The sequence below is a fragment of the Podarcis cretensis genome (assembly GCF_951804945.1).
Source record: "Podarcis cretensis genome assembly, chromosome: 13".
Lineage (NCBI taxonomy): Eukaryota > Metazoa > Chordata > Lepidosauria > Squamata > Lacertidae > Podarcis > Podarcis cretensis.
In genome coordinates, this window is record NC_137182.1 from 50,736,667 (window position 1) to 50,763,430 (window position 26,764).

The 26,764-nt window shown below is 49.0% G+C and overlaps 1 protein-coding gene across 2 annotated transcripts in view; it reads left to right on the forward strand.

The window, feature by feature from the left end:
• The window catches only part of CARMIL3 (capping protein regulator and myosin 1 linker 3), an 88,414-nt gene that overhangs the window by 5,651 nt on the left and 55,999 nt on the right, over positions 1–26,764 (forward strand). Inside the window, exons 2-5 of one of the 2 annotated variants that reach the window (XM_079951737.1) lie at positions 15,036–15,130; positions 21,217–21,267; positions 22,302–22,361; positions 23,289–23,410. In XM_079951737.1, the coding sequence (XP_079807863.1) occupies positions 15,036–15,130; positions 21,217–21,267; positions 22,302–22,361; positions 23,289–23,410 (328 nt within the window). Of the gene's footprint in view, positions 1–15,035; positions 15,131–20,762; positions 20,854–21,216; positions 21,268–22,301; positions 22,362–23,288; positions 23,411–26,764 lie in introns of those variants that run through there. The other variant, XM_079951736.1, reaches the window with a different exon arrangement.

Sequence of the window (26,764 nt, forward strand, 5' to 3'; positions counted from 1 at the left end):
CGCGTCTTATGGAGCGAATGCAGGCTGCGCAGCTATCCCAGAAGCCAGAAGAGAAAGAGGGATTGCTGCTTTCACTGCACAGCGATCCCTCTTGCTGTTCTGGCTTTTGAGATTCAGAATATTTTTTTTCTTGTTTTCCTCCTCCCAAAACTAGGTGCGTCTTGTGGTCTGGTGCGTCTTATAGAGCGAAAAATACGGTACTGCTCTATCGGGAAGGTAAACGGCATTTCCATGCGCTGCTCTGGTTCGCCAGAAGCGGCTTAGTCATGCTGGCCACATGACCCAGAAACTGTACACCGGCTCCCTCGGCCAGTAAAGCGAGATGAGCGCCGCAACCCCAGAGTCAGCCACGACTGGACCTAATGTTCAGGGGTCCTTTACCTTTACCTTTACCATCCTTTTGGGGGGGATGTCACCTGCAAACGGGGGTCACCTCACTTCTTACCCCTAACTTGAGAAAGTTCAGAAGCGCAAGTCCCACTTCATTTCCTTAGAGGACACCTACTTCCTGCTTCCCTCCGGTGTGAGAACTGTGAATTTGGTCCAGATCTGTGCTTCCTGTTCTTTAACCAATTCTCCATCCCTCCTTATCCTCTCACTCGGTTGCTCCTAACGATTACGAAAAAAACCTTTGGAACTTGTTGAAAACTCTTTTAAAGTCCAAGTGCACAATGTCTACCCGATCAACACTCTTCTCCTGCTTATTGATACCCTCAAATCACCCAAAAATGTTAGAGAGGCAGGACTTCCTGTTACGGAAGCCATGCTGCTTTTTCTTCAGCAAGGCTTGTTCTTCTTCATGCTTGATCATCTGAGGCCTTCCGCCAGTTTACCCGGAACGCCGCATTAAGCTAACTTTTCCTGGATGCTCCCTAGATCTCCTTTAAAAAAATAAAATAAATCAGTGTTAGTTTGGCTACTTTCCAGTCCTCTGATACGAAGACCGACCTAGGATCAAGTTAACATATTTTCGTTAGAGGATCAGCAGTTTTGCATTCAAGTTCTTGGGTGGATGCTATGTATATCTACGGAATGATTTGTCAATTGTTCGTTTTGCCAAACCTCTGCTTACCTGACACAAAATCGGTTTTTCAGATCCCACCCCACAGAAAAGTGGGTTCAGACATGGGTGGGTGTGTGTCCTACATCATCTTAAGTTAGACACAGATTAATCCTGCTTTTCTATAACCTCCATGTTCCTGTCCTTTCGCTCCCTTGCTGCCTACTGGTCTAGCCACCCCAGCCCCTGATGCTTTAAATACTGTATTTTTCGCTCTATAAGACACACTAGACCATAAGTTTTTGGAGGAGGAAAACAAGACAAAAAATATTCTGAATCCCAGAAGCCAGAACAGCAAGAGGGATCACTGTGCAGTGAAAGCCGCAATCCCTCTTGCTGTTCTGGCTTCTGGGATAGCTGCGCAGCCTGCATTCGCTCCATAAGACGCACACACATTTCCCCTTATTTTTTAGGAGGGAAAAAGTGAGTCTTATAGAGCAAAAAATACGGTATACTGTTTTGGTTGGCCTTAATGCACAGGTGTCAAACACAAGGCCCGCGGGCCGAATCCGGCCCGCCAGACCTCGTCATGTGGCCCGTGTAGTCTGGGCTAAAAGGTAAAGGTAAAGGTACCCCTGCCCGTACGGGCCAGTCTTGACAGACTCTGGGGTTGTGCGCCCATCTCACTTAAGAGGCCAGGGGCCAGCGCTGTCCGGAGACACTTCCGGGTCACGTGGCCAGCGTGACATCGCTGCTCTGGTGAGCCAGAGCCGCACACGGAAACGCCGTTTACCTTCCCGCTGGTAAGCGGTCCCTATTTATCTACTTGCACCCGGAGGTGCTTTCGAACTGCTAGGTTGGCAGGCGCTGGGACCGAGCAGCGGGAGCGCACCCCGCCGCAGGGATTCGAACTGCCGACCTTTCGATCGGCAAGCCCTAGGCGCTGAGGCTTTAACCCACAGCGCCACCTGCGTCCCTCGTAGTCTGGGCTATATATATCTATATATATCTGTGAGGGAAGTTTGGGCTGCGGCGCGCGCACAGGGCGCCTCAGTTCCCTTCTGCGCAGGCGCAGGCCTCCCCCTCCTCCTGCTACCTAGCGGAGACTTATTTGACACGGCGAGGGCGGGGTTGGATATGGGAGGCCGCTGCTGCTGCTCTCAACTTCTTTTCGGGCTCGCCGGGGTGAAATAAGTCCCGGCGGGAACGCATCGCGCCTGCGCGAGGTGGAACGCGGAGAAGGGCAGAGCCGGCTTCGCGCGCGTTGGAGAGAGGGAGACCGAGAGCGCGCTTGTGTTTTGGGAGCGCGCCCTGTGAATACTCGGGGCGGCGTGCTTTTGCTTTGCTTTTCTTTATTTCTTTCTTTAGGCGGGTTTCCGTGCTGCCCAGTGAACAGCATCCTCCGCCTCTGGGGATTCGCGATTCAAAAGCAAATTCGATACGCAAGTGCATGTTTTGTAAATAACGTCAGGCGTGGCTTCCGCAGGGTGCGCGTTGCAAAAATTTATATATGGAAAAAAAGCTGATAAGGAATTGGTTTATTTTTTAGGGTATTTACACATCATGCAATTTCCCCCTCAATTTTATTACAGGGTCCAGCCATCAGTTCCCGCCCTCCTCAAAGGTTTAGGGTAGGTAGCAAAGGGGAAAAAATCCAAACAAATGCTCGATTAAAATTTGGGGAATGAGAAAAATTAAAACCTGCACATCTTGTGTAACTTAAACACCAAGCCAAACAGGAAACAATTTTTATATTCATATATGTATTCAAATTAAATCAAGGTGTAGTGTTCCATGAGCCAGAAGCTCTGCATTACGTAATCCAGCTGTTAAAGGTGTCATGGGCTTTGAAGACACTCGAACTCGAACCGGCCCTTTGAGGGTGACCAAACTGCTGATGCGGCCCCCGATGAATTTGAGTTTGACACCCCTGCTTTAATGCCTTTATCAATACGCTGCCCAGATTTCCTCTTCACTTCCTTGCTCGCCAACGTCACATTTGCTTCTCCTGGTTTTGTGCTTCTTCTTTTTCTGTTCTCCGCAATTGGGCAAGCCTTCAGTTTTTTTTGAAAGAAGCCTTTCTTCCCCTTTTCATAAGCTTCCTCGACGCTGCTAGTTAACCACATTGGCATCCGCTTCAACTTGGCGGCATTAAAAAAAATTAAAAATTAGCTTAAGCCACTACTAGTGTGGCTTTAAATAAGCTCTGTGCAGTTTGGAGAGATTTTACTGGCTTTATCTTCCCTTTCAGCTTTCTTTCTACTGCCTCCCTCAGTATGGAGAAGTTTATTCTTTTGAAGTCGAATGCGACTGTGCTTGGAATCATATCTGGCTGTTGTCTGCTTGTGTTTATGTTGAACTGTGTTGCCGGTTGCTGCTTCCAGTCAGTTCAGCGATATGCCCCTCTCATACCAGGTTCTAGGTGCTACTTCCATTATTATTATTATTAATTAAAATTTTATACCGCCCTTCATCCAAAGATCACAGGGCCGTTTGCAACATATTAATATAACACTTCTCTTGACGCATTCCTTTTTCGATAACAATTTTTATTAGTTTTCAATTACAACAATCCAATAATATCCTCATTATAACAATGCCAAATTATAATACAATTAGTAATACCGATCATTGCCAAATTATACACTTTAGGTGCGCCCCCCCCCCCCGTGTGCTAGAACTGATGGTTTGATTATTCTCTTTGTTTCTGCATTCCTTATAAATTTCAATTACACTCCAGTCAAAATACCAATCCCTTATACCGCAACTGCAGTTTTAACTACTCCATCTCAAGATCACCCTTAGAATTCTGGTTGGGAGAATGTGGAATTGTGCTTCTCCAGGGCTCAAATTATTTTTCCGATTCAGTATTCCTGCTCACAGTAGGTGTAAAAGGTAATTTAGGTCATAACTGCACCATGAGCCAAAAGCCCTGTCATAGCAGTCCTGGGGAATCCTGGGAAGTGTAGTTTGTTAACCTTGCTGGGAATCGTAGCTCTGTGAGGTCAGCAACCATCCACAAACTACAGTCCCCAGGAGTCTTTGCGGGACGTAAAGAAGCTGTGACGAAGTGGTACAAGAGCACTCTAAATGGATGTTGTGTCCGTGACGGACTGAAGCTGGAGAGGCAACTTACACACCGTCCGAAAACAGGATAAAAGAGGGCTCAGATTTGTATAAAGTCTGTATATTCTGATTCATATGCAAATTTAGAAAGAATTGCTGTAATTTAGATAGAAGTACGATACATCATGCCATAGTGAGGGAAGCTTTGTTTGTTGTGGAAGTGCTAACTGTTGACGGGCAATTTTGCTCTCCCTTCTTAGGGTTTTGTACTGGTTTTGTACTGGACAGCCTTTCAGATAGAGGAGCGGCTGTCTAAAGTAGGGCAGCCAGCTGCAGTTTCTTAATACTACTACTACTATTAATAAATTTATTATTTATACCCCGTTCATCTGGCTGGGCTTCTCCAGCCACTCTAGGCAGCTTCCAACAAAATATTAAAATACAGTAATGCATCAAACATTAAAAGCTTCCCTAAACAGGGCTGCCTTCAGATGTCTTCTGAAAGTCTGGTAGTTGTTCTTCTCTTTGACATCTGATGGGAGGGCGTTCCACAGGGCGGGCGCCACCACCGAGAAGGCCCTCTACCTGGTTTCCTGTAACTTGGCTTCTTGCAGTGAGGGAACCGCCAGAAGGTCCTCGGCGCTGGACCTCAGTGTCAGGGTAGAACGATGGTGGTGGAGACGCTCCTTCAGATATACTGGATCGAGGCCATTTAGGGCTTTAAAGGTCAGCACCAACACTTTGAATTGTGCTCGATGTGCTCCTGACTCCTCCTCTGACATGCCAAATTCTCTTTCCCGTCGAGGATTTCCTAAAGCGAACCAGGAAACCGTGGTTTGCGAACCAACCGTGGTCTCAAGGCATCTAGGGCCGGCTAGTCTCAGTGCAGATGCAACACTAAACTGTGGTTATAGCAAACTATGTGAGGGAGAAGGGGAATTTGCATGTTAGGTGGGAAGAGGAAAGGGGAGCCTGCCAGCTTCTGCCACATTCCTGCTTGTCAAACCATGGTTTGGCGTGCAGAGAGGATTGCCCCTGAAACCAGATCGCTATCACCGTCATGAGAGTCGAGGCTCTTACAGCTTCACATCTGAAATCCCGAGACCTGCAAAATGTCTCAGCCCACGCTGCTCCTTGATGCGCCAGCACGGAGGAATAATTTATAAAGATGCCATCAGTAATCCAAAACACGGACCTCTCTGCTGGGACTGGCTCTTAAAGAGCGTTCAGGAAAATGCAGATGTGTGCGGCGCAGAGCAAATAGGAATCCATCTCAAATCACCCCCCACCCCCGTCTCACATGCACGGCGCTAATGCTGCTTTTAACCAAAGCACACCAGCTCTAAGCGCCCATTTAAATCCCCTAATCCGGCTCAAAACAAAATTGCAAAGGTGACCCTACCAAATCACTAAAAGGACACGCCGCAGGTTGGTGTTGCTGTGTGTATATTTTTTATTAAAAGGCTGCAGGCATCTTCCAGGGCTTTGGGTGTGAAGCAAAGGGGCATTTGTTGCCTCAAGCCTTACGATATGCATTGGCAAAACATCCTCCCTTCTTGAGGTTTTGTTGCCCAAGAGCCTCTCTGGGTGTTTTTGTGTGTTTTTTTGTGGGGGAGTGGGGTGGGTTGCTTTCTCCCCCACCCCTTTTTCTTGAGACATACACAGTTCAGACAGGAAGAAGCCAAGACACAAAGAAATCTAAAAATGAACACCGTTTCCCCTTTTCCCTGAGCATAATTGCTCACGAGAGAAATTAGGTCACAGCACCCCGATCCTAGATGCTTCTTCTTCTTGCCAAAAATGGACACTGTTAGGGTTGCTGCTGTTGCGATCTATTTGTCCCGCCTTCTCGCTGATTTGGGGAGGGGCCTTGGCACCCTCTGATGGGGTATAGAATCCTAGACTCATGGAACCATAGGCTTGGAAGGGACCCCAAGGGACATCTAGACCAACCCCCGAGCAATGCAGGCCTCCCAACTGAAGCATTCATGAGAGATGGCCTCCCAACCTCTGCTTAAAAACCTCCAAGGACGGAGTGTTCGCCACCTCCTGAGGGAGACCAGCTCCTTACTGCCGGGAAGTTCTTTTCGGTGTTTAGTTGGAATCTCTTTTCTTGTAACTTGAAGCCATGGGTTCGAGTCCCACCCTCCAGAGCAGGAGAAAACAAGCTTTCCCCACCTTCCACACGACAGCCATTCAGATATTTGAAGATGGCTATCGTATCTCCTCTTTTCCAGGCTAAAGATACCTAGCTCCTTCAACCATTCCTCATCAGGCTTGGTTTCCAGACCCTTGATCATCTTGGTTGCCCTCCTCTGCACACACATTCCAGCTTAAATGTGGCACCCATAACTGGGCACAGTCAGCGGCGTAGCGTGGGTTGTCAGCACCCGGGGCAAGGCAAGTAATTTGCGCCCCCTAACCCGGGGCAAGGCAAGTAATTTGCGCCCCTAACCCCTAACCTGCCGCCGCTGCCAGCTTCTTCTTGCTGCTGCCTGGGCTGGGGTATTTACGGTAAGGTAGCCACAGCGGCGGCGGCGGCTCCGTGTCAGGTGATCTGAGGCGAGTTGCCGCTGGCGCTGCCGCCCAAACGACGCCGCTTGCCCGGAGGAGGAGGAGGAGGGCAGAGAGGCGAGGAAAATGCAACATGGCGCAGCAGCTGCAGCAGCAGCAGCGGGGCTGTGAGGAGGGGCTGTCTGGCGCGCCCTCCGCGGCCCTGACGCGCGGGGACCGCGGCCAGCGCTGAGAGCCGCTGCCTGCCGGATGCCTTCAGCCCGGACGCGCACACAGCTCGTCGGTTCCGCGAGACATGGGGCTCTGCTACAGCCTGCGCCCGAGGCTCTTCGGTGACTCCGGAGGCGGCGAGCGCCCCCCCCCGATGTTGCGCCCGGTGCGGCCGGCCCCCTCTGCACCCCCCCGCTACGCCACTGGGCACAGTATTCCAGCTGTGGTATTGAGCAAGGCAGAATTTGGGTGGCGCTATTACTTCTCTTTATCCGGACGCTATACTTCTGCTGATGCAGCCTAGAATAGCATTAGCTCTTTTGGTGATGCATCACACTGTTGACTCATGTTCAGCTTGTGGTCCACCAAGACCCGTAGAATCCTTTTCACATGTACCGCTGGCAAGCCAGCAGTCCCCCATCTTATATTTGTGCAGCTGGTTCTTCCTGCCTGAGTGCAGAACCTGACATTTGTCCCTACTGAAATTCATTTTGTTAGTTTGGGCTCCGGTTCTCCAACCTATTAAGGCCACCTCGGATCCTGATTCCGTCTTCTGTGGCGTTGGCTACCCTTCCCGGTTTGGTGCCACCTGCAAATTTGATGAGCATCCCCTCAATTCCTGTTCTGGGAGAGCTGGCACCTAGCAGGCCACACTCTGGTTCTCTGTGTAAAGTGGAAATTGTTGCACCGTTAGGGTGGCAGACCCTGGCAATAGTCTCACCATACTACTTTCTTGAGCTCGGCCCTGCCTCCAAGGAGCTAGGGGGAAAGTGCATGGTTCGCCCCCACCTCAGGCTGGGCTGAGAGAATGAATGTGAGCAGCTCTTGGTATTGAAAGAGGCCGAGTCAGACCGATGAATCACACAGATTAAGCAGCCGTCTTTCCCTGGGGACGGGTGTTTGGTGCCCGTAATACCCATTACACAGTTTGGGAAGTAGATGGTGATTTGAGAGATTGATGGCAGAGAAGGGCTATTGTTGGCTAACAGCTAAACCAGGTGATTCAAAACATCAGCGATCAGAAGCAAGATGACTCTCTGAACAGCAGTTGCTGTGGAAGACCTTTGCTGCCTTGTGGGAGGAGAAAAGTCTCAGGAGTAATAATAATAATAATAATAATAATAATAATAATAGTTTATTATTTATACCATGCCCATCTGGCTGGGTTTCTCCAGCCACTCTGGGCAGCTTCCAATGGAATATCAAAATACAATAACCTATTAAACATTAAAAGCTTCCCTAAACAGGGTTGCCTTTATTTTTAGAAGACATCCGGTCTTCTAAAAATCCGGTAGTTGTTTTTCTTTTTGACATCTGGTGGGAGGGTGTTCCACAGGGTGGGGGCCACTACCGAGAAGGCCCTCTGCCTGGTTCCCTGTAACTTGGCTTCTCGCAGTGAGGGAACCACCAGAAGGCCCTCGGCACTGGGCCTCAGTGTCCGGGCAGAACAATGGGTGTGGAGACGCTCCTTCAGTAGACCATACACAAATCCGGAGTCCTTAAGAGACTTGGATGGTGCCTTGTTCACCTCCTTCCAGCAACTCCTGCAGTTGAATCATAGAATCATAGAATCATAGAGTTGGAAGAGACCACAAGGGCCATCGAGTCCAACCCCTTGCCAAGCAGGAAACACCATCAGAGTTGGTGCCCAACGCCTTGCTCTGCTTTCCTTTGGACCACATCAGTGAGACAGGCGGCGGGGGGGGGGGGGGTCTTGTCGTCTGGGCACCCAGGACCTCCATACACCCTGGCCAGGCTTGTGCGCCAGGGAGGTCATTTTCGTGCTGCTAGTGCGGCTGTTTGTGACTTCACCCCTGGAGGCACACTTCATTGTCTCTGGAGACAGACGGATGCCAAGCACGCAAGCCAAAGATCACCCAGCGCATAGGTCGACTATGGAATTGGCTCCCACATGGTGTGGTTGATGCCATCAACTTCAGGCGAAAAGAGGATCAGAGAAATTTATTCTCACGTTCTTACACCTAGATATACTGGAGGGGTTGTGCCTCAGACCCTAGACGCTTGTCGTGCGAAGCCCAGTGTCCTATTGCAGAGCTATGGCCCGTCCCCCTGTTGAAGGAAGGGCATGCTGTGTACGCTCAGAGGCACTCTTTTTGCTGTCCGCTCTGTGTGTGCTCAGGAGACGAATCCCGGGTTTCTTGGCTACTTACGGCTGGATGGAACGAGGGATTCTTCAGATGAACAGTTGTGAGAATGGGGCTAGGTGGTTGTCGTGAGCTCTCAGTACAAAAGTAATGATCAGGGGTCAGCAAACCTTTTCAGCAGGGGGCCGGTCCACTGTCCCTCAGACCTTGTGGGGGGCCGGACTATATGTTGCCATGATTATGACCTGCATTTTTGGCAAAAACACTTACTGGGACCAACCCCAATGTTGCCCGAAAGCGATATTTTTTGGGGCGGGAGTGTTCCCTCATACACCCACGCTGCTTCCTTTGCGTTTTACACATTGACAGTTATTATTTCTCTCGTAAGGTGGGGTGGAAGCTGGGGGGCTGAGGTAAGCGCGCCATTCCCGTCAGCCCTGGAAAGTGTGTGTGCATGCTTGGGTGAAGGGAAAAGATATTGGCCACACGTAAGTCAGGCCGGTGCCGCTCAGGCAAAAACATTCTTTTCCCCGCGTGAGGGAAGACGAGGGGGCGGCGGCTATTTACCTTTCCATGGCTCACACCGTGTAGCTAACAAGCGGCCTCCCCAGCAGAGCGCATAAGTGCTTGGGAGTGCATCCGCCCAGGCGGTCCCCGCTTCCTCTGGTGGGGAGCACCGCCGCCACAGACACCAGCGGGTGTTGCTTCCGAGGCGCCTCCAAGCCCCTGTCGCTGTAGCTGCCCTTCCTGAGGTCGGTCGCCGGCAGCTCCATGGAGGAAATCCGAACTGTGGCTCCTTTTCCCTCGTCCCTACCCCCCACCCTGGAAGAAAAGATTGCCATGCGCGTGTGACGGACGGAGAAGGGGCTTGTCTCGAACAGCCGCCTGCCTCGCTTTTGACCCCCAAGCCTGGCTGAGTTGCAAAAACCATGGCGCGCACACGTTATGCCGGCTGCCTGGATTCCCAGGCCGGATCTAGAAGGCAATTGGGCCTGACCCGGCCTGTGGACCTTAGTTTGCTGACCCATGAGTATGATCTTGTGCTAAAGCAGCGGTTCTCAACCTGTGGGTCCCCAGATGTTGTTGAACTACAACTCCCATCACCCCTAGCTAGCAAGGCCAGAGCTCAGGGATGATGGGAGTTGTAGTCCAACAACATCTGGGCACCCACAGGTTGAGAACCTCTATGCTAAAGGAAGGCACTGATCCTAATCTATGGGGATGCTCATAACTGCAGAGCAGTGACTGCCCAGGCAAGAGGAAGAAGGTCGGGAATCCCAGGCAAACTAGAAGGCAAGCGAAGGCATGGATCAGCACCTTGGAGAGCGATCTAGGTGTGAGTTTCAGGACCATGGCCAGTGATCCTGCAGCAGAGGTAGGACATACATGTTGTCTCAGCAGAGCAACTGGCAGAGGCCTTGAGCTATGCATTTATTGACTGAGGCTCTGCCCCCTGAGAGTTGCGTCGGGCCAAGTAAAGCGCTGCTGCCTTCCTCTTTGACCAGCGGTTGGAGGGTGCAGAGAACCTCTTTCAGTCTGAGGACTGTGTTCCATGACGAGCAGCCCTCAGGTTGTGGGCAGGGTCAGAGGCAGAAAGTGGGCGGAATGACAGAGGCATCTCTTTCTTTTGTGTAGTTGGTGACTGTGCAGCTATGAAAAGGCCAGCGGTTCCTACAACCCCTACGCTTATCTCTCCCATTCTTCATCCAGGCAAGCAAGAGGTGTTGTCACACACCCGGGGAGGCTCCCGAAGGCCTGATATAGAGAGCTGGAGAGCCACATTTCCATCCTGCCCAAGATCTTGGGGCTTCATAGAATGGTTGAGTTGGAACAACTCATCTAGTCATCTAGTCCAACCCCCTGCAATATAGGAATCTTAGTTCTCAGTTCAAGCAGTGCAGATGTCTCCTCCGGGTTCTTCTGCTCCTCCAGAGTGTCTGTCATGCCCTCCACCAGCTCCAGTCAGCACACCTAATGGTCAGGGAGAATGGAAACTGTAGTTTAAAAGTGTCTGGAGGGGAACCTGCTGGCTTCCTTGAAGCTGCGCACTCCTACGCTGCGGGCCAGGTCTATTGGTGGAAGCCACAACACTTAGGCCAGTTTAAAAAGCTGTGAGGAAAATGGCCTCTGCGTGGCATGGCCACTCCTAGTGCTGATACTTGCCTTTTATATTCCTTGATCTTGCCAACACTCTCCCTAACGGTCTTCAGCCAATTTTGATTTCCCATCTAGGCCTCGCCAGCAGCGATATTGGTTCCTTTCTCCCCCCGTTTCTCTAAGATGGGGAAACCACCCAGGGGGGAAGCGGGTTTGATATTGCTGGAGCATTAGAAGCCGTCTCGGGTAACATTAGTTTTTCCACCACACTGGCTTGGATCTTGTCCCAAAATAACAAGCTGAGGAATCAGACTGTAGTAATATCGCAGGCTAATTTCTTAGCAGAAGGTGTATTCTCCGATCTTAATGTCATCTCTAAAACAGATGGCAAACAGTCGTTGCACTGCGGGGAAGGGGAGAACTCTGCATTTGCTCTGAGGCATATTATCGTTGTCACTATTATTATTATTTTTATATTCATTCATTCATTCCCTATGGGGAAGGGCTTTTAGCTCAGAGCATGGAGCATCTATTTTGCAAGCAGAAGGTCTCAGGTTCAGTCCTTGATAGGATTGGGAGAGTGCCATGCCTGAAACCTGCAACAGCGGCTGCCAGTCAGTGCAGACAGTACTAAACTACAGCTAGTGTAAGGTAGCTTTCCATGATCTTATATTGTTCCATTGTCGTTAGCGGTATTTAGCTATCATTATTATTCTCAGTATTGCGCAGATTAATCAATCAAGCTTTAGTTTGAGTCGGAATCCGCTCATTCTCTCTTTGTCGTTTTCATCCTGGGGGAGGGGAACCCCACCCAGTGTGGAAATGTTGTAAAGGGAGAAGATTCACCAGTGGGATTTCTGCCTGTCGTGCGGCTGCTACGTAGAGGTAACATGAGGCAAACTGAGCCAGTTGTTGGACTCCAACTCTCGTCAGCCCAAGCCGGCATGGCCATTAGAATAAGGCATTATGGGAGTTGTAGTTCAGGGCAGGGCAATCTTAAATAAGGCCTATTAGTAAGCCTGACTGACTCACTAGCAGGGATGTGGGCCACAGATTTGTTTCGTTTCTCTCTTGTTTCTTTTCTCCCCCCCACCATTCCTATTATGTTTTATGGTAATTTTATTCATGTTAGCCGCCCTGAGCCCGGTTCTGGCCGCGGAGGGTGGGGTAAAAATAAAATATTATTATTATTATTTATTAAATGCAACCCTACCTAATTTGTTCTTTCCAAAACAAGAGGCCACCTGAAACACACCCATGGACTTCATGGCAGGGTGTGGATTTGAACCCTGGTCTTTGCAAGCTCGGGACACTGGTGGCACTGTGGGTTAAACCACAGAGCCTAGGGCTTGCCGATCAGAAGGTCGGCGATTCGAATCCCCTCGATGGGGTGAGCTCCCGTTGCTCGGTCCCTGCTCCTGCCAACCTAGCAGTTCGAAAGCACGCCGAAGTGCCAGTAGATAAATAAGGTAGGTCCCGCTCCGGCGGGAAGGTAAACGGCGTTTCCGTGCGATGCTCTGGTTCGCCAGAAGCGGTTTAGTCATGCTGGCTGCATGACCCGGAAGCTGTACGCCGGCTCCCTCGGCCAATAAAGCGAGATGAGCGCTGCAACCCCAGAGTCAGTCACGACTGGACCTAACGGAGAGGGGTCCCTTTACCTTTACCTTTGCAAGCTCTTGTCCAACACTAGCCACCATCCCATGCATCGCGCAGCCTGGCTTGATGGCACGAGTCGCCTGTAGTTACTTGCTCAATTCCACCATCTGTTTTCCTTTTGGTTTGGGCCGATTGGGTAGGGGAGCTAGTAAGGCATGTGAACTGCGGACCTGCATTTGGACACGACCGAAGGGGTTTCAACTGGCCCTGATCATCTCAGACAGACATCTACGACCTGGGAGCTTTGTGTGCCTCACAACTGCTGTGTGTGAGGGGAGGTGGTGGGGAAGATCTTAGGGAGGCCTCGAAGCCTCTTTCCCTTCTCCAGAGGAACTGGGTCCTCCCTTCCTCATCTGTCAGGACCAATTTGTCTCGGCCGCCAGGCCTGTCACCTCCAATGCTTCGCTCCAGTTCCCTGCACACCCAGCCGAGGACACCACACACACAAAACACACACACAAACACACGCTCATTCTCTTTCTCTCAGCTCACACCAGACAGAGGCGGCCGGTGGCCTCAGTTTACCCCGAGGCGTTGTGAGTCGGAAAGAAGCGGTAGGGGGGGACGGTTTCATCCTGTACGCTTTTGCTTGGCTGAAGCAGAGAAGCTACCCGGAGCGAAGCGATTGATTGAATGGTGCCTGCCTGCCTCTGGCGGGTCGATCCGAGCTCCTGAAAAGTCCTCCCTTCAGCTTCCAGGACAACGCGATGGAGCAATGCCATGAAGAGAATTCCCCCGGGCATGCGCAGAGCGCCTTCCTCTACTCCACGTCGCTCCTTAACACATTTGGGACCCCCGGATCGGGGAACGTAATTTGCAGGAGCCCTTGAGCCCCCCAGGACCTCTTCCTTTAGAAACTATGTCTAGGGTTTAATTTGATCAAGAGTGCAGCATCTGAAGGCAGCCCTGTTTAGGGAAGTTTTTAATGTTTAATGCTGTATTGTGGTTTTTAATACTCGGTTGGGAGCTGCCCAGAGTGGCTGGGAAAACCCAGCCAGATGGGTGGGGTATAAATAATAAATTATTATTATTATTATTATTATTATTATTATTATTATTATTAGTTGGGTCTCTGGGCCATAATAAAGATTGATTATTTATTTATTTGTTTATTTATTTATTTATTATAATTAACCCCAGAATCTCTTTCTTTTAAAGTTTTTGCCACAAAGGCAGGGGCTTAGAATGCATGGAATCCTGATAAGAAAGAGACCACTATTACGTATTTTATTTACATTTTTTCCCAGCTTTTCATATTCCCCCTTCTCTTTTATCTTCACAACAACCCTGTGTTGTAGGATGGGCTTAAGAAAGTGGCTGGCTTAATGTCATCTAGTCAGCGTCATAGCTGTGTGGCGATTTGAATTTGGGCTAGGAAAGGGCTAAAAGGATGTAATTTGGGGGGAGTGCTTAATCTCTCCAGATTCTGTCACATTTTGTTTACCCTTGGTGTGCAGAGGCTGAAATCATGATTATAACTTTATATCCATTTGTATGTTCTGGAAATGTTGCAAAATCTGCAGAATCTAATGTGTGTGGGTTTTTTTTTTTTAAAAGAAAGTGATTTTCATATTTTGCTTCAGGACTCAATCTTTCAAAAGCTCAAATTCTTTAAGCAGTTGCGTAAACATTTTCCTGGAATACCCCAGGATTCCTCACAGGCAACTCTGAAAACTCTAAACTAGGAGAACTTATCAGTCTCTTAGTTCTCCCTTTTTGCAGACATGAAAAAATACGTTTAGAGGCAGTTATTACCTTGGTGGGGGAGGGAAAGGCACTCTGCACAAGCTCAGTGGCACCCTTCTCATTTATTCGTTCCCAAAATCCCAGACCCTTGCTTTTCTTTGGAAAGCTGACCTGAAGTTCACCAAGGTTAAGGGGTGATATGATAGCCATGTTCAAATATATAAAAGGATGTCACATAGAGGAGGGAGAAAGGTTGTTTTCTGCTGCTCCAGAGAAGCGGACACGGAGCAATGGATCCAAACTACAAGAAAAAAGATTCCACCTAAACATTAGGAAGAACTTCCTGACAGTAAGAGCTGTTTGACACTGGAATTTGCTGCCAAGGAGTGTGGTGGAGTCTCCTTCTTTAGAGGTCTTTAAGCAGAGGCTTGACAACCATATGTCAGGAGTGCTCTGATGGTGTTTCCTGCTTGGCAGGGGGTTGGACTCGATGGCCCTTGTGGTCTCTTCCAACTCTATGATTCTATGATTATAAGGGAAGGGCAGACACGGCAACTCAGCGACTATCCTTCCTTCCTGACACTGGACAGCGGAGGCTCATTGGCTCTGGCTCCCCCTACTGGTTGCCTCCTTGCATTCTGCCCAACCAGCCCCATTGGGTCCCAGCCTCCAGATCCTAACCCGCTCCGCTTCCTTTCCAGACAGCATCCGGAAGTTCCTGAACCGGCCTCCCATCCACCTGCTGGTGAGGGTGAAGCTGGAAACCAAGCCGAAGAAAAGCGAGGACAGGGTGCTGGTGAGAGAATCCCCAGGGGTTGGGGGACCAGGTGGTGGTGGGGAAATACCGTATTTTCCCATGTATAACACAACCTTTTTTTCCTGAATTTTTTTTTGGGTGATAAATTGAGGGTCATCTTATACACAGGTTAATAGGCTAAGATCACTGCAGATGGTGACAGCAGTCACGAAATTAAAAGATGCCTGCTTCTTGGGAGAAAAGTGACGACAAACCTAGACAGCATCTTAAAAAGCAGAGACATCACCTTGCCCACAAAGGTCCGTATAGTTCAAGCTATGGTTTTCCCAGTAGTGATGTATGGAAGTGAGAGCTGGACCATAAAGAAGGCTGATTGCCGAAGAATGGATGCTTTTGAATTCTGGTGCTGGAGGAGACTCTTGAGAGTCCCATGGACTGCAAGAAGATCAAACCTCTCCATTCTGAAGGAAATCAGCCCTGAGTGCTCACTGGAAGGACAGATCCTGAAGCTGAGGCTCCAAGACTATGGCCACCTCATGAGAAGAGAAGACTCCCTGGAAAAGACCCTGATGTTGGGAAAGATGGAGGGCACAAGGAGAAGGGGATGACGGAGGACGAGTGTTCTCGAAGCTACCAGCATGAGTTTGACCAAACTGCGGGTGGCAGTGGAAGACAGGAGTGCCTGGCGTGCTCTGGTCCAGGGGGTCATGAAGAGTCGGACACGACTAAATGACTAAACAACAAAAGTGAGGGCTGGCTGTAGGGAAATGTCAGATCGGAGACTGTTTACCCACTCTTTCCGGTTTAGGAAAAGTTTTTCATGAGTGCCAGTATACAGTGTATTACGGCACCAGTTCTGTCAGCCAGAGTGTGTGTGGGGGGGGGGGATCGTGGAGAAGCTGCTCAACAGCTCAGCAAACTTACAGATGAAGCTCAACAACTGCTGAGGGCTCTCCCAAAATAGGAGTCGTCTTATACATGGGGTTGTGTTATACATGGGGAAATACAGTAATCCCGGTGGGGGTTGGACTGCTTTGCAAGCTGCTGGTTCGCCCAGGGCTGCTGGTGCCAAGGCTCTGCTCTGGCAGGTATCTGCAGGGAGGCCCCCTCACCCAATCCAGCTCGGTGGTCTTTGGACCCGCTTCCTCCTTTTCACCTTTGGAACCACCTGCCACTTGCTCTGGCATAGGTGATGGGGGGGATCAGGAGGAGAAGCTGCTGCTGTTGTTATTATGTTATGTTATGTTATGTTATGTTATGTTATGTTATGTTATGTTATGTTATGTTATGTTTGTATTTTATAAGTTTTTATTTCATTTTACTTTTTATGTTTTTGTTTTATCTTACTTTAATGTTTTTATTCTATTGCTTTTATTTTATTTTAATTCATTTTCTTTTCTTTTATTATAATTCCCAGTGCGTTTTTACTAAAAAATAAGTTTAGAGGTACTCTCATTTTGACTCAAGAAAATCACCATTTTGTAGTTCAAATCAGGGAAAATAAATGCAGTAAATGGACAAAAGATTCACAAAATGTTTACGGGTATGTGTACCCCCACGTACCCCCAGAAAAAAAGCACTGATAATTCCCATGGTGGGATAGCTCATCTGGTAAAGCATGAGACTCTCAATCTCAGGGACGTGGGTTCAAGTCCCGCACTTGGCAAAAAGATTCCTGCATTGCAGAGGGTTGAACTAGATCAGTGTTTCCCAACCTCTGGTCTCCAGCTGTTTTTGGACTACAATTCCCATCATCCCTGACCACTGGTCTTGCTAGCTAGGGATGATGGGAGTTGTAGTCCAAAAACAGCTGGACACCAAAGATTGGGAAACAGTGGCATAGCGTGGGGGTGCAGGGGGGGCCGGACGCACCGGGCGCAACATCTGGGGGTTAGGGTTAGGGGGCGCAAATCCACGGGTTAGGGGGCACAAATCCACGGGTTAGGGGGCGCAAATCCATGGGTTAGGGGGCGCAAATTACTTGCCTTGCCCCGGGTGCTGACAACCCACGCTACGCCACTGTTGGGAAACACTGCACTAGATAACCCCCGTGGTCTCTTCCAGCTCTACATTTTTAAGAGTCTCTGTTATACTTATTTATATCTGTTGTTCTGAGGTGGGGGGAATAAAGAAGGGAGACTCTGCCCTGGGCCACAAATTGTAGGTCAACTCCACATCTCACTCTTGGGATTCTCCACCCTCCCCAGCCCAGAGATAATTCCCCCCTTCTCAGATATACTCCCCAATACATAGTTTATTTAATTTCATATGTGCATCTTCCTCCCCGTTTTATTTATCTTTACACTGCTGATTGTAAATAATATCTGTGTGGTGTACAAAGGAGTTTATAGAAACAAAGAAAGAAAGAAAGAACGGTATAAAAATTATTATTATTATTTGAATTTATATATCATCTTATATACCGGGAGTCTCAGGGTGGTTCCCAGAATAAAATCAAGATATAAAACAACAAAATACACAATAAAAATAAAAACAACAACCCAATAGACCCCCCCCAAAAAAACCACACATAGGATGTAAAACAGAAATCAAATTTCATCTACATGGCAACCCTGTCAGGTAGAGTGGGCTGGAAGAGTGACTGGTGTAAGGATTTGAACCCAAGCCTCCCCAAATTCCTGGTCTTGGGTTGCATACACACCGGACATTTAAGTGTCTGGGGAACGGTGCAGGGAACTGTAGCTCTGTGAGGGGCAAACTACAGTTCCCAGGATGCTCTGGGGGAACTCCTGCGCTTTAAATAATATGGTGAAACCAGGTGCTATTTCTTTTTTTTTTTTTAAATGATATTTATTAAGTTTCACAAAATATAACAAACTTCAAAACAACAGACAACAGACATCAGAAATACAAACGATATTAAAAAAAACAAAAAAAAACATAGAAACAAAAAAAAACATACAGAAAATTCAACATAATAGTAAAAGAAGCATTAAAAGACAACTCTGGTTCATTCTAATGGTCTTCAAAACCTTATTTTCCTTGCTTCCTCCCGCCTTCCCTTCTTGTATTCCACTTTAAAAGTTTTTTTCAGCAAGCTCATTCAAATTCGTTTTATCCTTTATCTTTCCCTTTGTACACTTCCTTATCCTAATCACTGGATCCCCATCATTTCATTTACACTGCCCTTAACACTCATAAATTTTACAATGATTTTGTAGATAAACTTTGAACTTCTTCCAGTCTTCTTCCACCAACTCTTCTCCTTGATCTCGGATTCTGCCGGTCATTTCTGCCAGTTCCATATAGTCTATTACTTGTATCTGCCATTCTTCCAAGGTGGGTAGATCCTGTGTCTTCCAGTGTTTTGCGATGAGTATTCTTGCTGCTGCAGTAGCATACATAAAAAAGGTTCTATCCTTCTTTGGCACCAATTGGCCGACCATGCCCAGGAGAAAGGCCTCTGGTTTCTTTAGGTGCTATTTCAGCTCCCTCTGATCACTGGTCCCTGGTCCCTTAAGCAAACCAGAGGAGCAGAGACGGAAAGGGTAAAAGACCCTCTAAAAAAAGTGGGGAGTTTCTGAAACAGTTCTGGGGGCCACTCACACTGGCCCCTGTCCCTTCCTCCCAGTGGTATGGCCTTGGGGAGTGACTCATGGCCTTTCTTCCCTATTCCTCCCCCCAGCCCAACATTTCTTCTCTTCTCTCAAACTCTCCAGCTCTCGAATCCCGTCCTTGCAAATTAGGTCAGGGTTTGCAAATTTGCTGCTGGCAGCAAAAGTGGAGGTCGCAGGCAGGAGCAGACAGGGGAGGGGGCTGGCGGAAAGGAGAGGGGGGGGGGACTTTGCGTCGGCTGATGCAAAAAGAGCCTATAGTTTTTCCCCCCGCCGCCCCCCAAGCATTCGGAAGAGGGAAGGTCTTGGCAAAAATGGGGTTTGGGCCAAACTCCCTGCAACGGTGTCTTGAGCCTGTGTGTGGCCAGGGTCCACTTCGCAAGGCTGTTGTGATTGAATGATACAGAATAAAGGCCGAAGGATCTCCCAGGGTGGGAGAGAGCTAATTTGCGGGTGGCCAAGTGATGAGGAGGTTTGGGGGGGGGAAGGCTGTGGGTTGAAATTAAGGGGGCATCAGGAGCAGTTAACTTCTAGGGCAAAAGGGGACAGGACACCCCCCTCAGCTAAGGGTCAACAGGGTGATCTTCCAATCACTGCACTGCATGAGAGGAAGCCCCCCCCAAGCCCCCCCCGGTGGGTGCCAGGAACACCGGAAATCCATGCCTTTGAAATGTTCGCTACAGGCCAATATTCAACAGGTGCAGCCACGGGGTTGAAACGCTGCACCTGTTGAATTTCCACCTTCTGCCCCACACTGTGATTTAAGGCAAAATGTGGCGATCCCATTTACGGGTCTGGAGAGCAAGCAGAGCCAGTGTGAGTTTCCCCCCTAGTTAAGTTCTAGCACAGGGGCCAGCAGACATTTTCAGCAGGGGGCCGGTACACTGTCCCTCAGACCTTCTGGGGGGCCGGACTATATTTTTTTGGGGGGGGGAATGATCAAATTCCTATGCCCCACAAATAACCCAGAGATGCATTTTCCATAAAAGCACACATTCTACTCATGTAAAAACAACAGGCAGGCCCCACAAATAACCCAGAGATGCATTTTAAATAAAAGGACACATTCTGCTCATGTTAAAAACACACTGATTCCCGGACCGTCCGCGGGCTGGATTTAGAAGGCGATTGGGCAGCATCCAGCCCCCGGGCCTTAGTTTGCCTACCCATGGTCTAGCTCATATGCACTCTGTATTTTCCCGATTGGCACAAAGTTACACATTTGTTTCCTTGCTGACCCCCTGATTTCTGGAGTGCCCTGAGTGCGGATCTTACCATCATGGCTTAGAGATGGAGGAGGAGAGCGAAAAAGACATGGCAGTCTGGGAAATCAGTACAATGGTGCCCCGCAAGACGAATGCCTCGCAAGACGGAAAACCCGCTAGACGAAAGGGTTTTCCGTTTTGGAGGTGCTTCGCAAAACGGATTTCCTATGGGCTTGCTTCGCAAGACGAAAATGTCTTGCGAGTTCCTGCGGGTTTTCTTTCCTCCCCCCCCTTTTTCTAAGCCGCTTATCAGCTGATCCGCTAAGCCGCTAAGCCGCTTAATAGCTGATCCGCTAAGCCGCTTAACAGCTGATCCGCTAAGCCGCTTAACAGCTGATCCGCTAAGCCGCTTATCAGCTGATCCGCTAAGCCGCTTATCAGCTGATCCGCTAAGTCGCTTATCAGCTGATCCGCTAAGCCGCTTAACAGCTGAGCCGCTAAGCCGCTTAACAGCTGATCCCCTAAACCGCTTATCAGCTGATCCGCTAAGCCGCTAAGCCGCTGATCCGCTAAGCCCCTAAGCCGCTAATAGTGCTAATCTGCTAAGCCGCTAATGGGCTTGCTTCGCAAGACGAAAAGACCGCAAGACGAAGAGACTTGCGGAACGGATTCTTTTCGTCTTGCGAGGCACCACTGTAATTCACTTTCCAACATTGCAAATGTGATTTCCAGCATAATTTTTAGCTTGCTAAAGGTTTCTGTAGGTTAGCAGCTCTTGCACAACTTACTCGTGAAGCTGTCGAGAGCTCATGCGCTGTAATAAACAGGATAACAGAATTGTAGTGTTGGAATGGACCCCGTTGGTCATCTAGTCCAACCCCTGCAATGCAAGAATCTCCAGGACAGCCAGTCATCCAACCTCCGTTTAAAAACACCCAATGAATGAGAGTCCACCACCTTCATTTCACCACCACCACTCATGGTAATATTTTAATTCTGAATTTTCAAAAATTTTCGCCACCCACCCTGGGACCCGCAGGTTGGAGGGCAAGGAATAATGGCACTAATTGTTAAAAAGCCGAAATGCAAACTTGGGAAAATGGAACGCTTCTCTGCCAGAACGTTCCATCGGAGGCAAAACGTCTTCCGAAATAAACAAGTTCAACGCTCATCAGTATTCTAGAAGATCCAGGTTGGGAAGACATGTTTGGCGAGAGGTGGTGTCTGGAGAGAAACAGATAGCAGAAGACAGAAAAAGCAACGCAACATCCACATGAGGATTGTGTCTCAAAGGGAAACAGAAAAGGATTGTGCTGTCTTCTGTTCTTCGCCCTTTTTCCAACAGGTGCTCACTACTTGGCGAATCTATCTCTTTGGGCTAAAGGTACCAGCCAAGGTGAGTGGAGGAACAAACGAGAGATTTTGTGTGTGTGTGTGTAATTTAAAATACATTTATACTTCTTTACACACCGTACATTTAAAGCACAACAAAGTATAGTTTTTTGTTTGGGAATTGTAACTCTGTGAAGGATAAACTACAGTTCCCACGATTCTTTTTGGGAAATAAAGTGCTTTAAATGTATCACTGTGTACATCCTGATCTCCGAGCAGTGAGAGACTCCCTGGGTCCCAGTGCTTACCCCAGAGTTCGGTTTCCTTGGGACGAAGGTCCATAGAGACAATGGTGTTTTTAAGATAAACAGTTTTATTTACACATATAACCTGGCTCACTCCCAGAGATCTTGCTTCCCCATTAGGTTCTCAGGGAAGCCCCAAGTAGATCGCTTTGGGATCCAGCACAGAACAAGAGAAGCCTCTGGGTCTCCGGCTTCCAGTGTCAGCCCAAAAAAAGTACACCTTGGCCTATTGTTCTCCATCGGGTGAGGTGGGAGAAGGCCCGTCTCCATGGCAACAGGACAACCTCTTTGGGCATGTAAATGGCGGTACTTAACTGGCCAGCTAAAGCTGTTACCTTCACAAAGGAACTGGCTTGGGCCGTTCAGCAGGTTTCCTCTTATCCATTCTAACCTCACGGGTACAGGATCAGAGGCTTAGAAGGGACCCCTGGGTGTCATCCAGACTGACCCGTCCCAAACCTATAGCAGTATGATGCATATGCAGCTTAACAGTCATGGCTTCCTCCAGAGAATCCCGGGAACTGTAGTTTATTTATTTATTATTACAATTATATAGCCACCTTTATCTTCCAAGGATCTCTAGGCTTCTGGCTCTCCTCCTCCATATTCCATCCTCACAGCAACCCTGCGAGGCGGTTGTTTATCCCTCAGAGAGCTACGATTCGCAGCATCCTTAAAACTCCCGTTCTCAGGATTCTTCAGGGGAAGTTATGCACTTTGAACGTGCGCCGTGGACGCGACATTCGCTTCTGTCGCATCACAACAAGTGACTCTTCTTTTCCCTCCCGCGCAGCTCGAATGCTCGTTCAATGTTCTGGAGATCCGAGCCTTAAACGCCCTGCATCACAACCAGGTAGGAGCAGAGGGCATCTCCCGTAAAGGGGTGCTCTTACGATACGATAATCTTTATTGGCATTGTCCCATACAGAACAAAGAAATTGAAAAAATCTACACCAGACACTCAAAAACCAACAAGCCTGCTGTCCCAGCTATCCCAGCCTGGTTAACCCCCTAAAAACTCTGATAAGGTAAAGGGACCCCTGACCTTTAGGTCCAGTCATGACCGACTCTGGGGTTGCGGCGCTCATCTCGCTTTACTGGCTGAGGGAGCCGGCGTACAGCTTCCGGGTCATGTGGCCAGCATGACTAAGCCGCTTCTGGCGAAGCAGAGCAGCGCACGGAAACGCCGTTTACCTTCCCGCCGGAGCGGTACCTATTAATCTACTTGCACTTTGATGTGCTTTCGAATGCTAGGTTGGCAGGAGCAGGGATCGAATAACGGGAGCTCACCCCGTCGCGGGGATTCGAACCGCCGACCTTCTGATCGGCAAGTCCTGGGCTCTGTGGTTTAACCCACAGCGCCACCCGTGTCCCTTAAAAAAACAACTCTGATACCCCATAATTAAAAACAATATACTCCCACAGAGACTACCTTACACTGCATTTAAAACCAAAATCGCATTTGGATAGAAACTGTTTCTCAGGCGGCTAGTCCTGGCCTTTATAACCCTATACCTTCTTCCAGAAGGCAGAAGCTGAAAGAGATCATTTCTGGGGTGCGCACTATCCTGCGCTATCTCTGCAGCTTTCTTATGGCACCTAGAAGCATAGATTTGATCCAAGGTGGGAAGAGTACACCCACCCAATTATTCTCTTCGCAGTCTTTACAACCCTGGACAGCATTGTTTTTCCCCGGACCCTGCAGTTCCCAAACCACACATGATGACGACATTGGTGTCTGTCGGGTGCTGACGACCTTTTCCCTTCCTTCCGCATTCAGATCCTGGTGGAGACAGAGAAGGCCAACTACAGCTTGAAATTCCCCACCCCGGAAAGCGCTGACCAGGTCACGAGGCACGTCAACACTTCTTTAGCCAAAATCTTCCCTAGCCCGGCCTCTGTGTGAGTATGAAGAAACCATAGGGCAGGGAGAACATTGGCTGCGGGTGGCGGGGTTGCCAAATTCTCAGCCGTTCGCTGTAACTGCACCTTTCACGACAACCTTTGTGTGCGGGCGTGAGCAGAGGACTAAGCTGTGCTCCCATGTTGCGGAAAACATGGAGGTGGCGATCATGATGATGATAAACTATAGAAAAAGCCAGAGTCACACAGCACAATTCAAAGTGTAGGTGTTGACTTTTAAAGCTCTAAACGGCTTCGGCTCAGTATACCTGAAGGAGCGTCTCCACCCCCATCGTTCTGCCCGGACACTGAGGTCCAGCGCCGAGGGCCTTCTGGTGGTTCCCTCATTGCGAGAAGCAAAGCGACAGGGAACCAGGCAGAGGGCCTTCTCGGTGGTGGCGCCTGCCCTGCGGAACGCCCTCCCACCAGATGTCAAGGAAATAAACAACTACCTGACATTTAGAAGACATCTGAAGGCAGACCTGTTCAGGGAAGTTTTTAATGTGTGACATTTTAATGTATTTTTAATCTTTGTTGGAAGCTGCCCAGAGTGGCTGGGGAAACCCAGCCAAATGGGCGGGGTACACATAATAAATTATTATTATTATTATTATTATTATTATTATTATTATTATTATTTCTTGTCTGTGTGGAACTGACTTCCCTTTCTAAATTCTAATGTGGAATGTATAGGATTTTCACCACAGAGATGCTAAAGGCTAGACTAGCAGCCTTCCCTCGCACCCGGTACCCTCCAGACATCCAGTTTCTTGAGCTTTCATCCTGATCTGCTTGTGCATAGGTTTAATTGCACATATAGGATTAATTCTGATTTGTTTGCAGGGTGTTTACGCTATAGCTCCGTGGTTGGAGGCTGCTTCTGAAAACCAGTTGCTGGAAGCTGCAGGAGGGGGGAGTGCGGTGTTTCTGTTGCCCTCGGGTCTGGCTTGCGGGTTTTTCTTGCTTGGCTGCTGTGAGAACAGGCTGATGGACTTGATGGGCCCCTGGCCTGATCCAGCTGCCAGTCTCTTCTCATGCTTTTAGACGTCTCCCCATTAGCAATCCATAGCCCATCATTCTCCAAGCCACAAAAAGTCTTTCTCTTTTTTAAAGTGGATTTTTTTAAAAAATGCCAGGGCGTAAGAGTGCTTCAGACCACTTTATATCTGCGAATCTCCAAACTCCTGAAATGCGCTTGACTCCCTCTTGTGTGCCCCACAACTCCTGTTCGTTCCAGCCAGGCGCCAGGGGCGCTGGGAGTTGTAGTTCAACTTGATTTGGAGGTTGGAAGCGGCTGGCACAGAGAGAGACCACCCTGTGCCCGCTGAGAAATATAGCTTTTGACAGTGCGTTTCTCCCCGCTCCCAATTGTTTTCACACTAATTGATTTCTGTCTCCTGGGGTTAACAACATCCTTGCAGAGGCAGAGACGGCTTGGCCCCCAAAGCCACACCCCCCCCCCTCGTACCTACGGGACTGCCTCTCCTGGTATGTCCCACAAAGGAACTTACGGTGTTCAAATAAAAACATCTTGAAGGTCCCGGGCCACAGAGAGGTTAGGCTGGCCTCAACCAGAGCCAGGGCTTTTTCGGCTGTGGCTCCGACCTGGTGCAACGCTCTGTCACAAGAGACTGGGGCCGTGCGGGTCTTGACATCTTTCCGCAGGGCCTGCAAGACAGAGCTGTTCCACTAGGTTTCTGGCCAGGGCACAGCCTGACTCCCTCCTTTGGTAATCCTCACAAAACTCTAGCCCAATGGTTGCCATTGGTTTGATTTGAATTAATTTTATAATGAATGATTTTAGAGTGTTGTGTTGTACTGTTGTACTGTTTTATTGTTGTTAGCCGCCCTGAGCCCGGCTTCGGCTGGGGAGGGCGGGATATAAATAAAAATTATTATTATTATTATTATTATTATTATTATTATTATTATTATTTATTATTATTTCTCATGCCTCACCCTTAATCCCAGAAAGCCTGACCCCAAGGTTGTTCTGGTGCCCCCCATTGCTGGTACAGTGGTGCCCCACAAGACGAATGCCTCGCAAGACGAAAAATCCACTAGACGAAAGGGTTTTCCGTTTTTCGAGGCGCTTCGCAAGACGAATTTCCCTATGGGCTTGCTTTGCAAGATGAAAACGTCTTGCAAGTCTTGCGATTTTTTTTGCTCCCCCCCCCTTTTTCTAAGCTGCTAAGCCGCTAATAGCCGCTTAGCCGCTTTGCCGCTAATAGCCGCTAAGCTGCTAATAGCGCTAATCCACTAAGCCGCTAATAGGGTTGCTTTGCAAGACGAAAAAACCGCAAGACGAAGAGACTCGCGGAACGGATTCTTTTCGTCTTGCGAGGCACCACTGTGTCTCATAAGCAGAGCCCTGCTGGAACAGGTCAAAGGCCCCTGTGGTGCATCTTGCTGTTGACCCGAAGGTTGGTGGTTCGAGCCCACCCAGGGACGGCTGTGGGCAGGGTGCCTGCATTTCAGAGGGGTTGGACTAGATGACCCTCGGGTCCCTTCCAACTTCTCAATTCTATGATTCCAAGAGTGGTGGGGGGGGGGGGAAACCTAGTCCAGGATCCTGTTCTCACAGAGGCCGCAGACGAAGCCCAAAAACAGGACCAGAGTGAAAGAGTGTCAAAGCTCTCTCCCTGCTTGTGATCCTCATCAACTTGTAGGGCTCCATTTATTGACCCAGACAGCTGAGTTCTCTTGCAAGGGGATTTTAAAAATCCCCTTTTTGAAAGAGCGGAAGGAGGAGGCAGGCAAACAGGCGACAGACAAGCTGTTAGGTCGGGGCGGGCAAACGTTTGGCCCTCCGGACATTGCTGAACTACAGCTGCCGTCATCGCTAGCCATAGGCAGTGATGGGAGTTGTAGTTTGGCAACACCCGGAGGGACCAAGAAGGGTCCCCCACCGCTGTGTTAGGGACGAGGCGACCCCCAAATTTACAGAGGTGTGCGCATATCCCTCGCACTTTCAGTGCAGCAGTGTGGCAGAGTGGTTTGTGGAGAATGGGCCTAGGAGTTCAAATCTCTGCTCAGCTATGTCTCACCATGTTAGGATGTCCCTTTTTTCATCAGAGAAATGTCGGAAGGTGTGGATTATTGTGAGGATTAAAGGGGGGGAACCATGGATACCACTTTAAGCTCCTTGGAGAATGGATGAGTGGATCAATCGATCAATAACTTGTCGTGCTTTTGTGATGCAGTATTTAGACAAGACTATCAGAACAGTTAAAGCTTGGTGGTGGCGATGGGACTGTTACTATGATTATTTTATTGTTATGATGTTCATTGTTGTGCTTTTTTATTACAGTGGTATCTCGGTTTTCGAGCGTCTCGGAAGCTGAACGTTTCGGT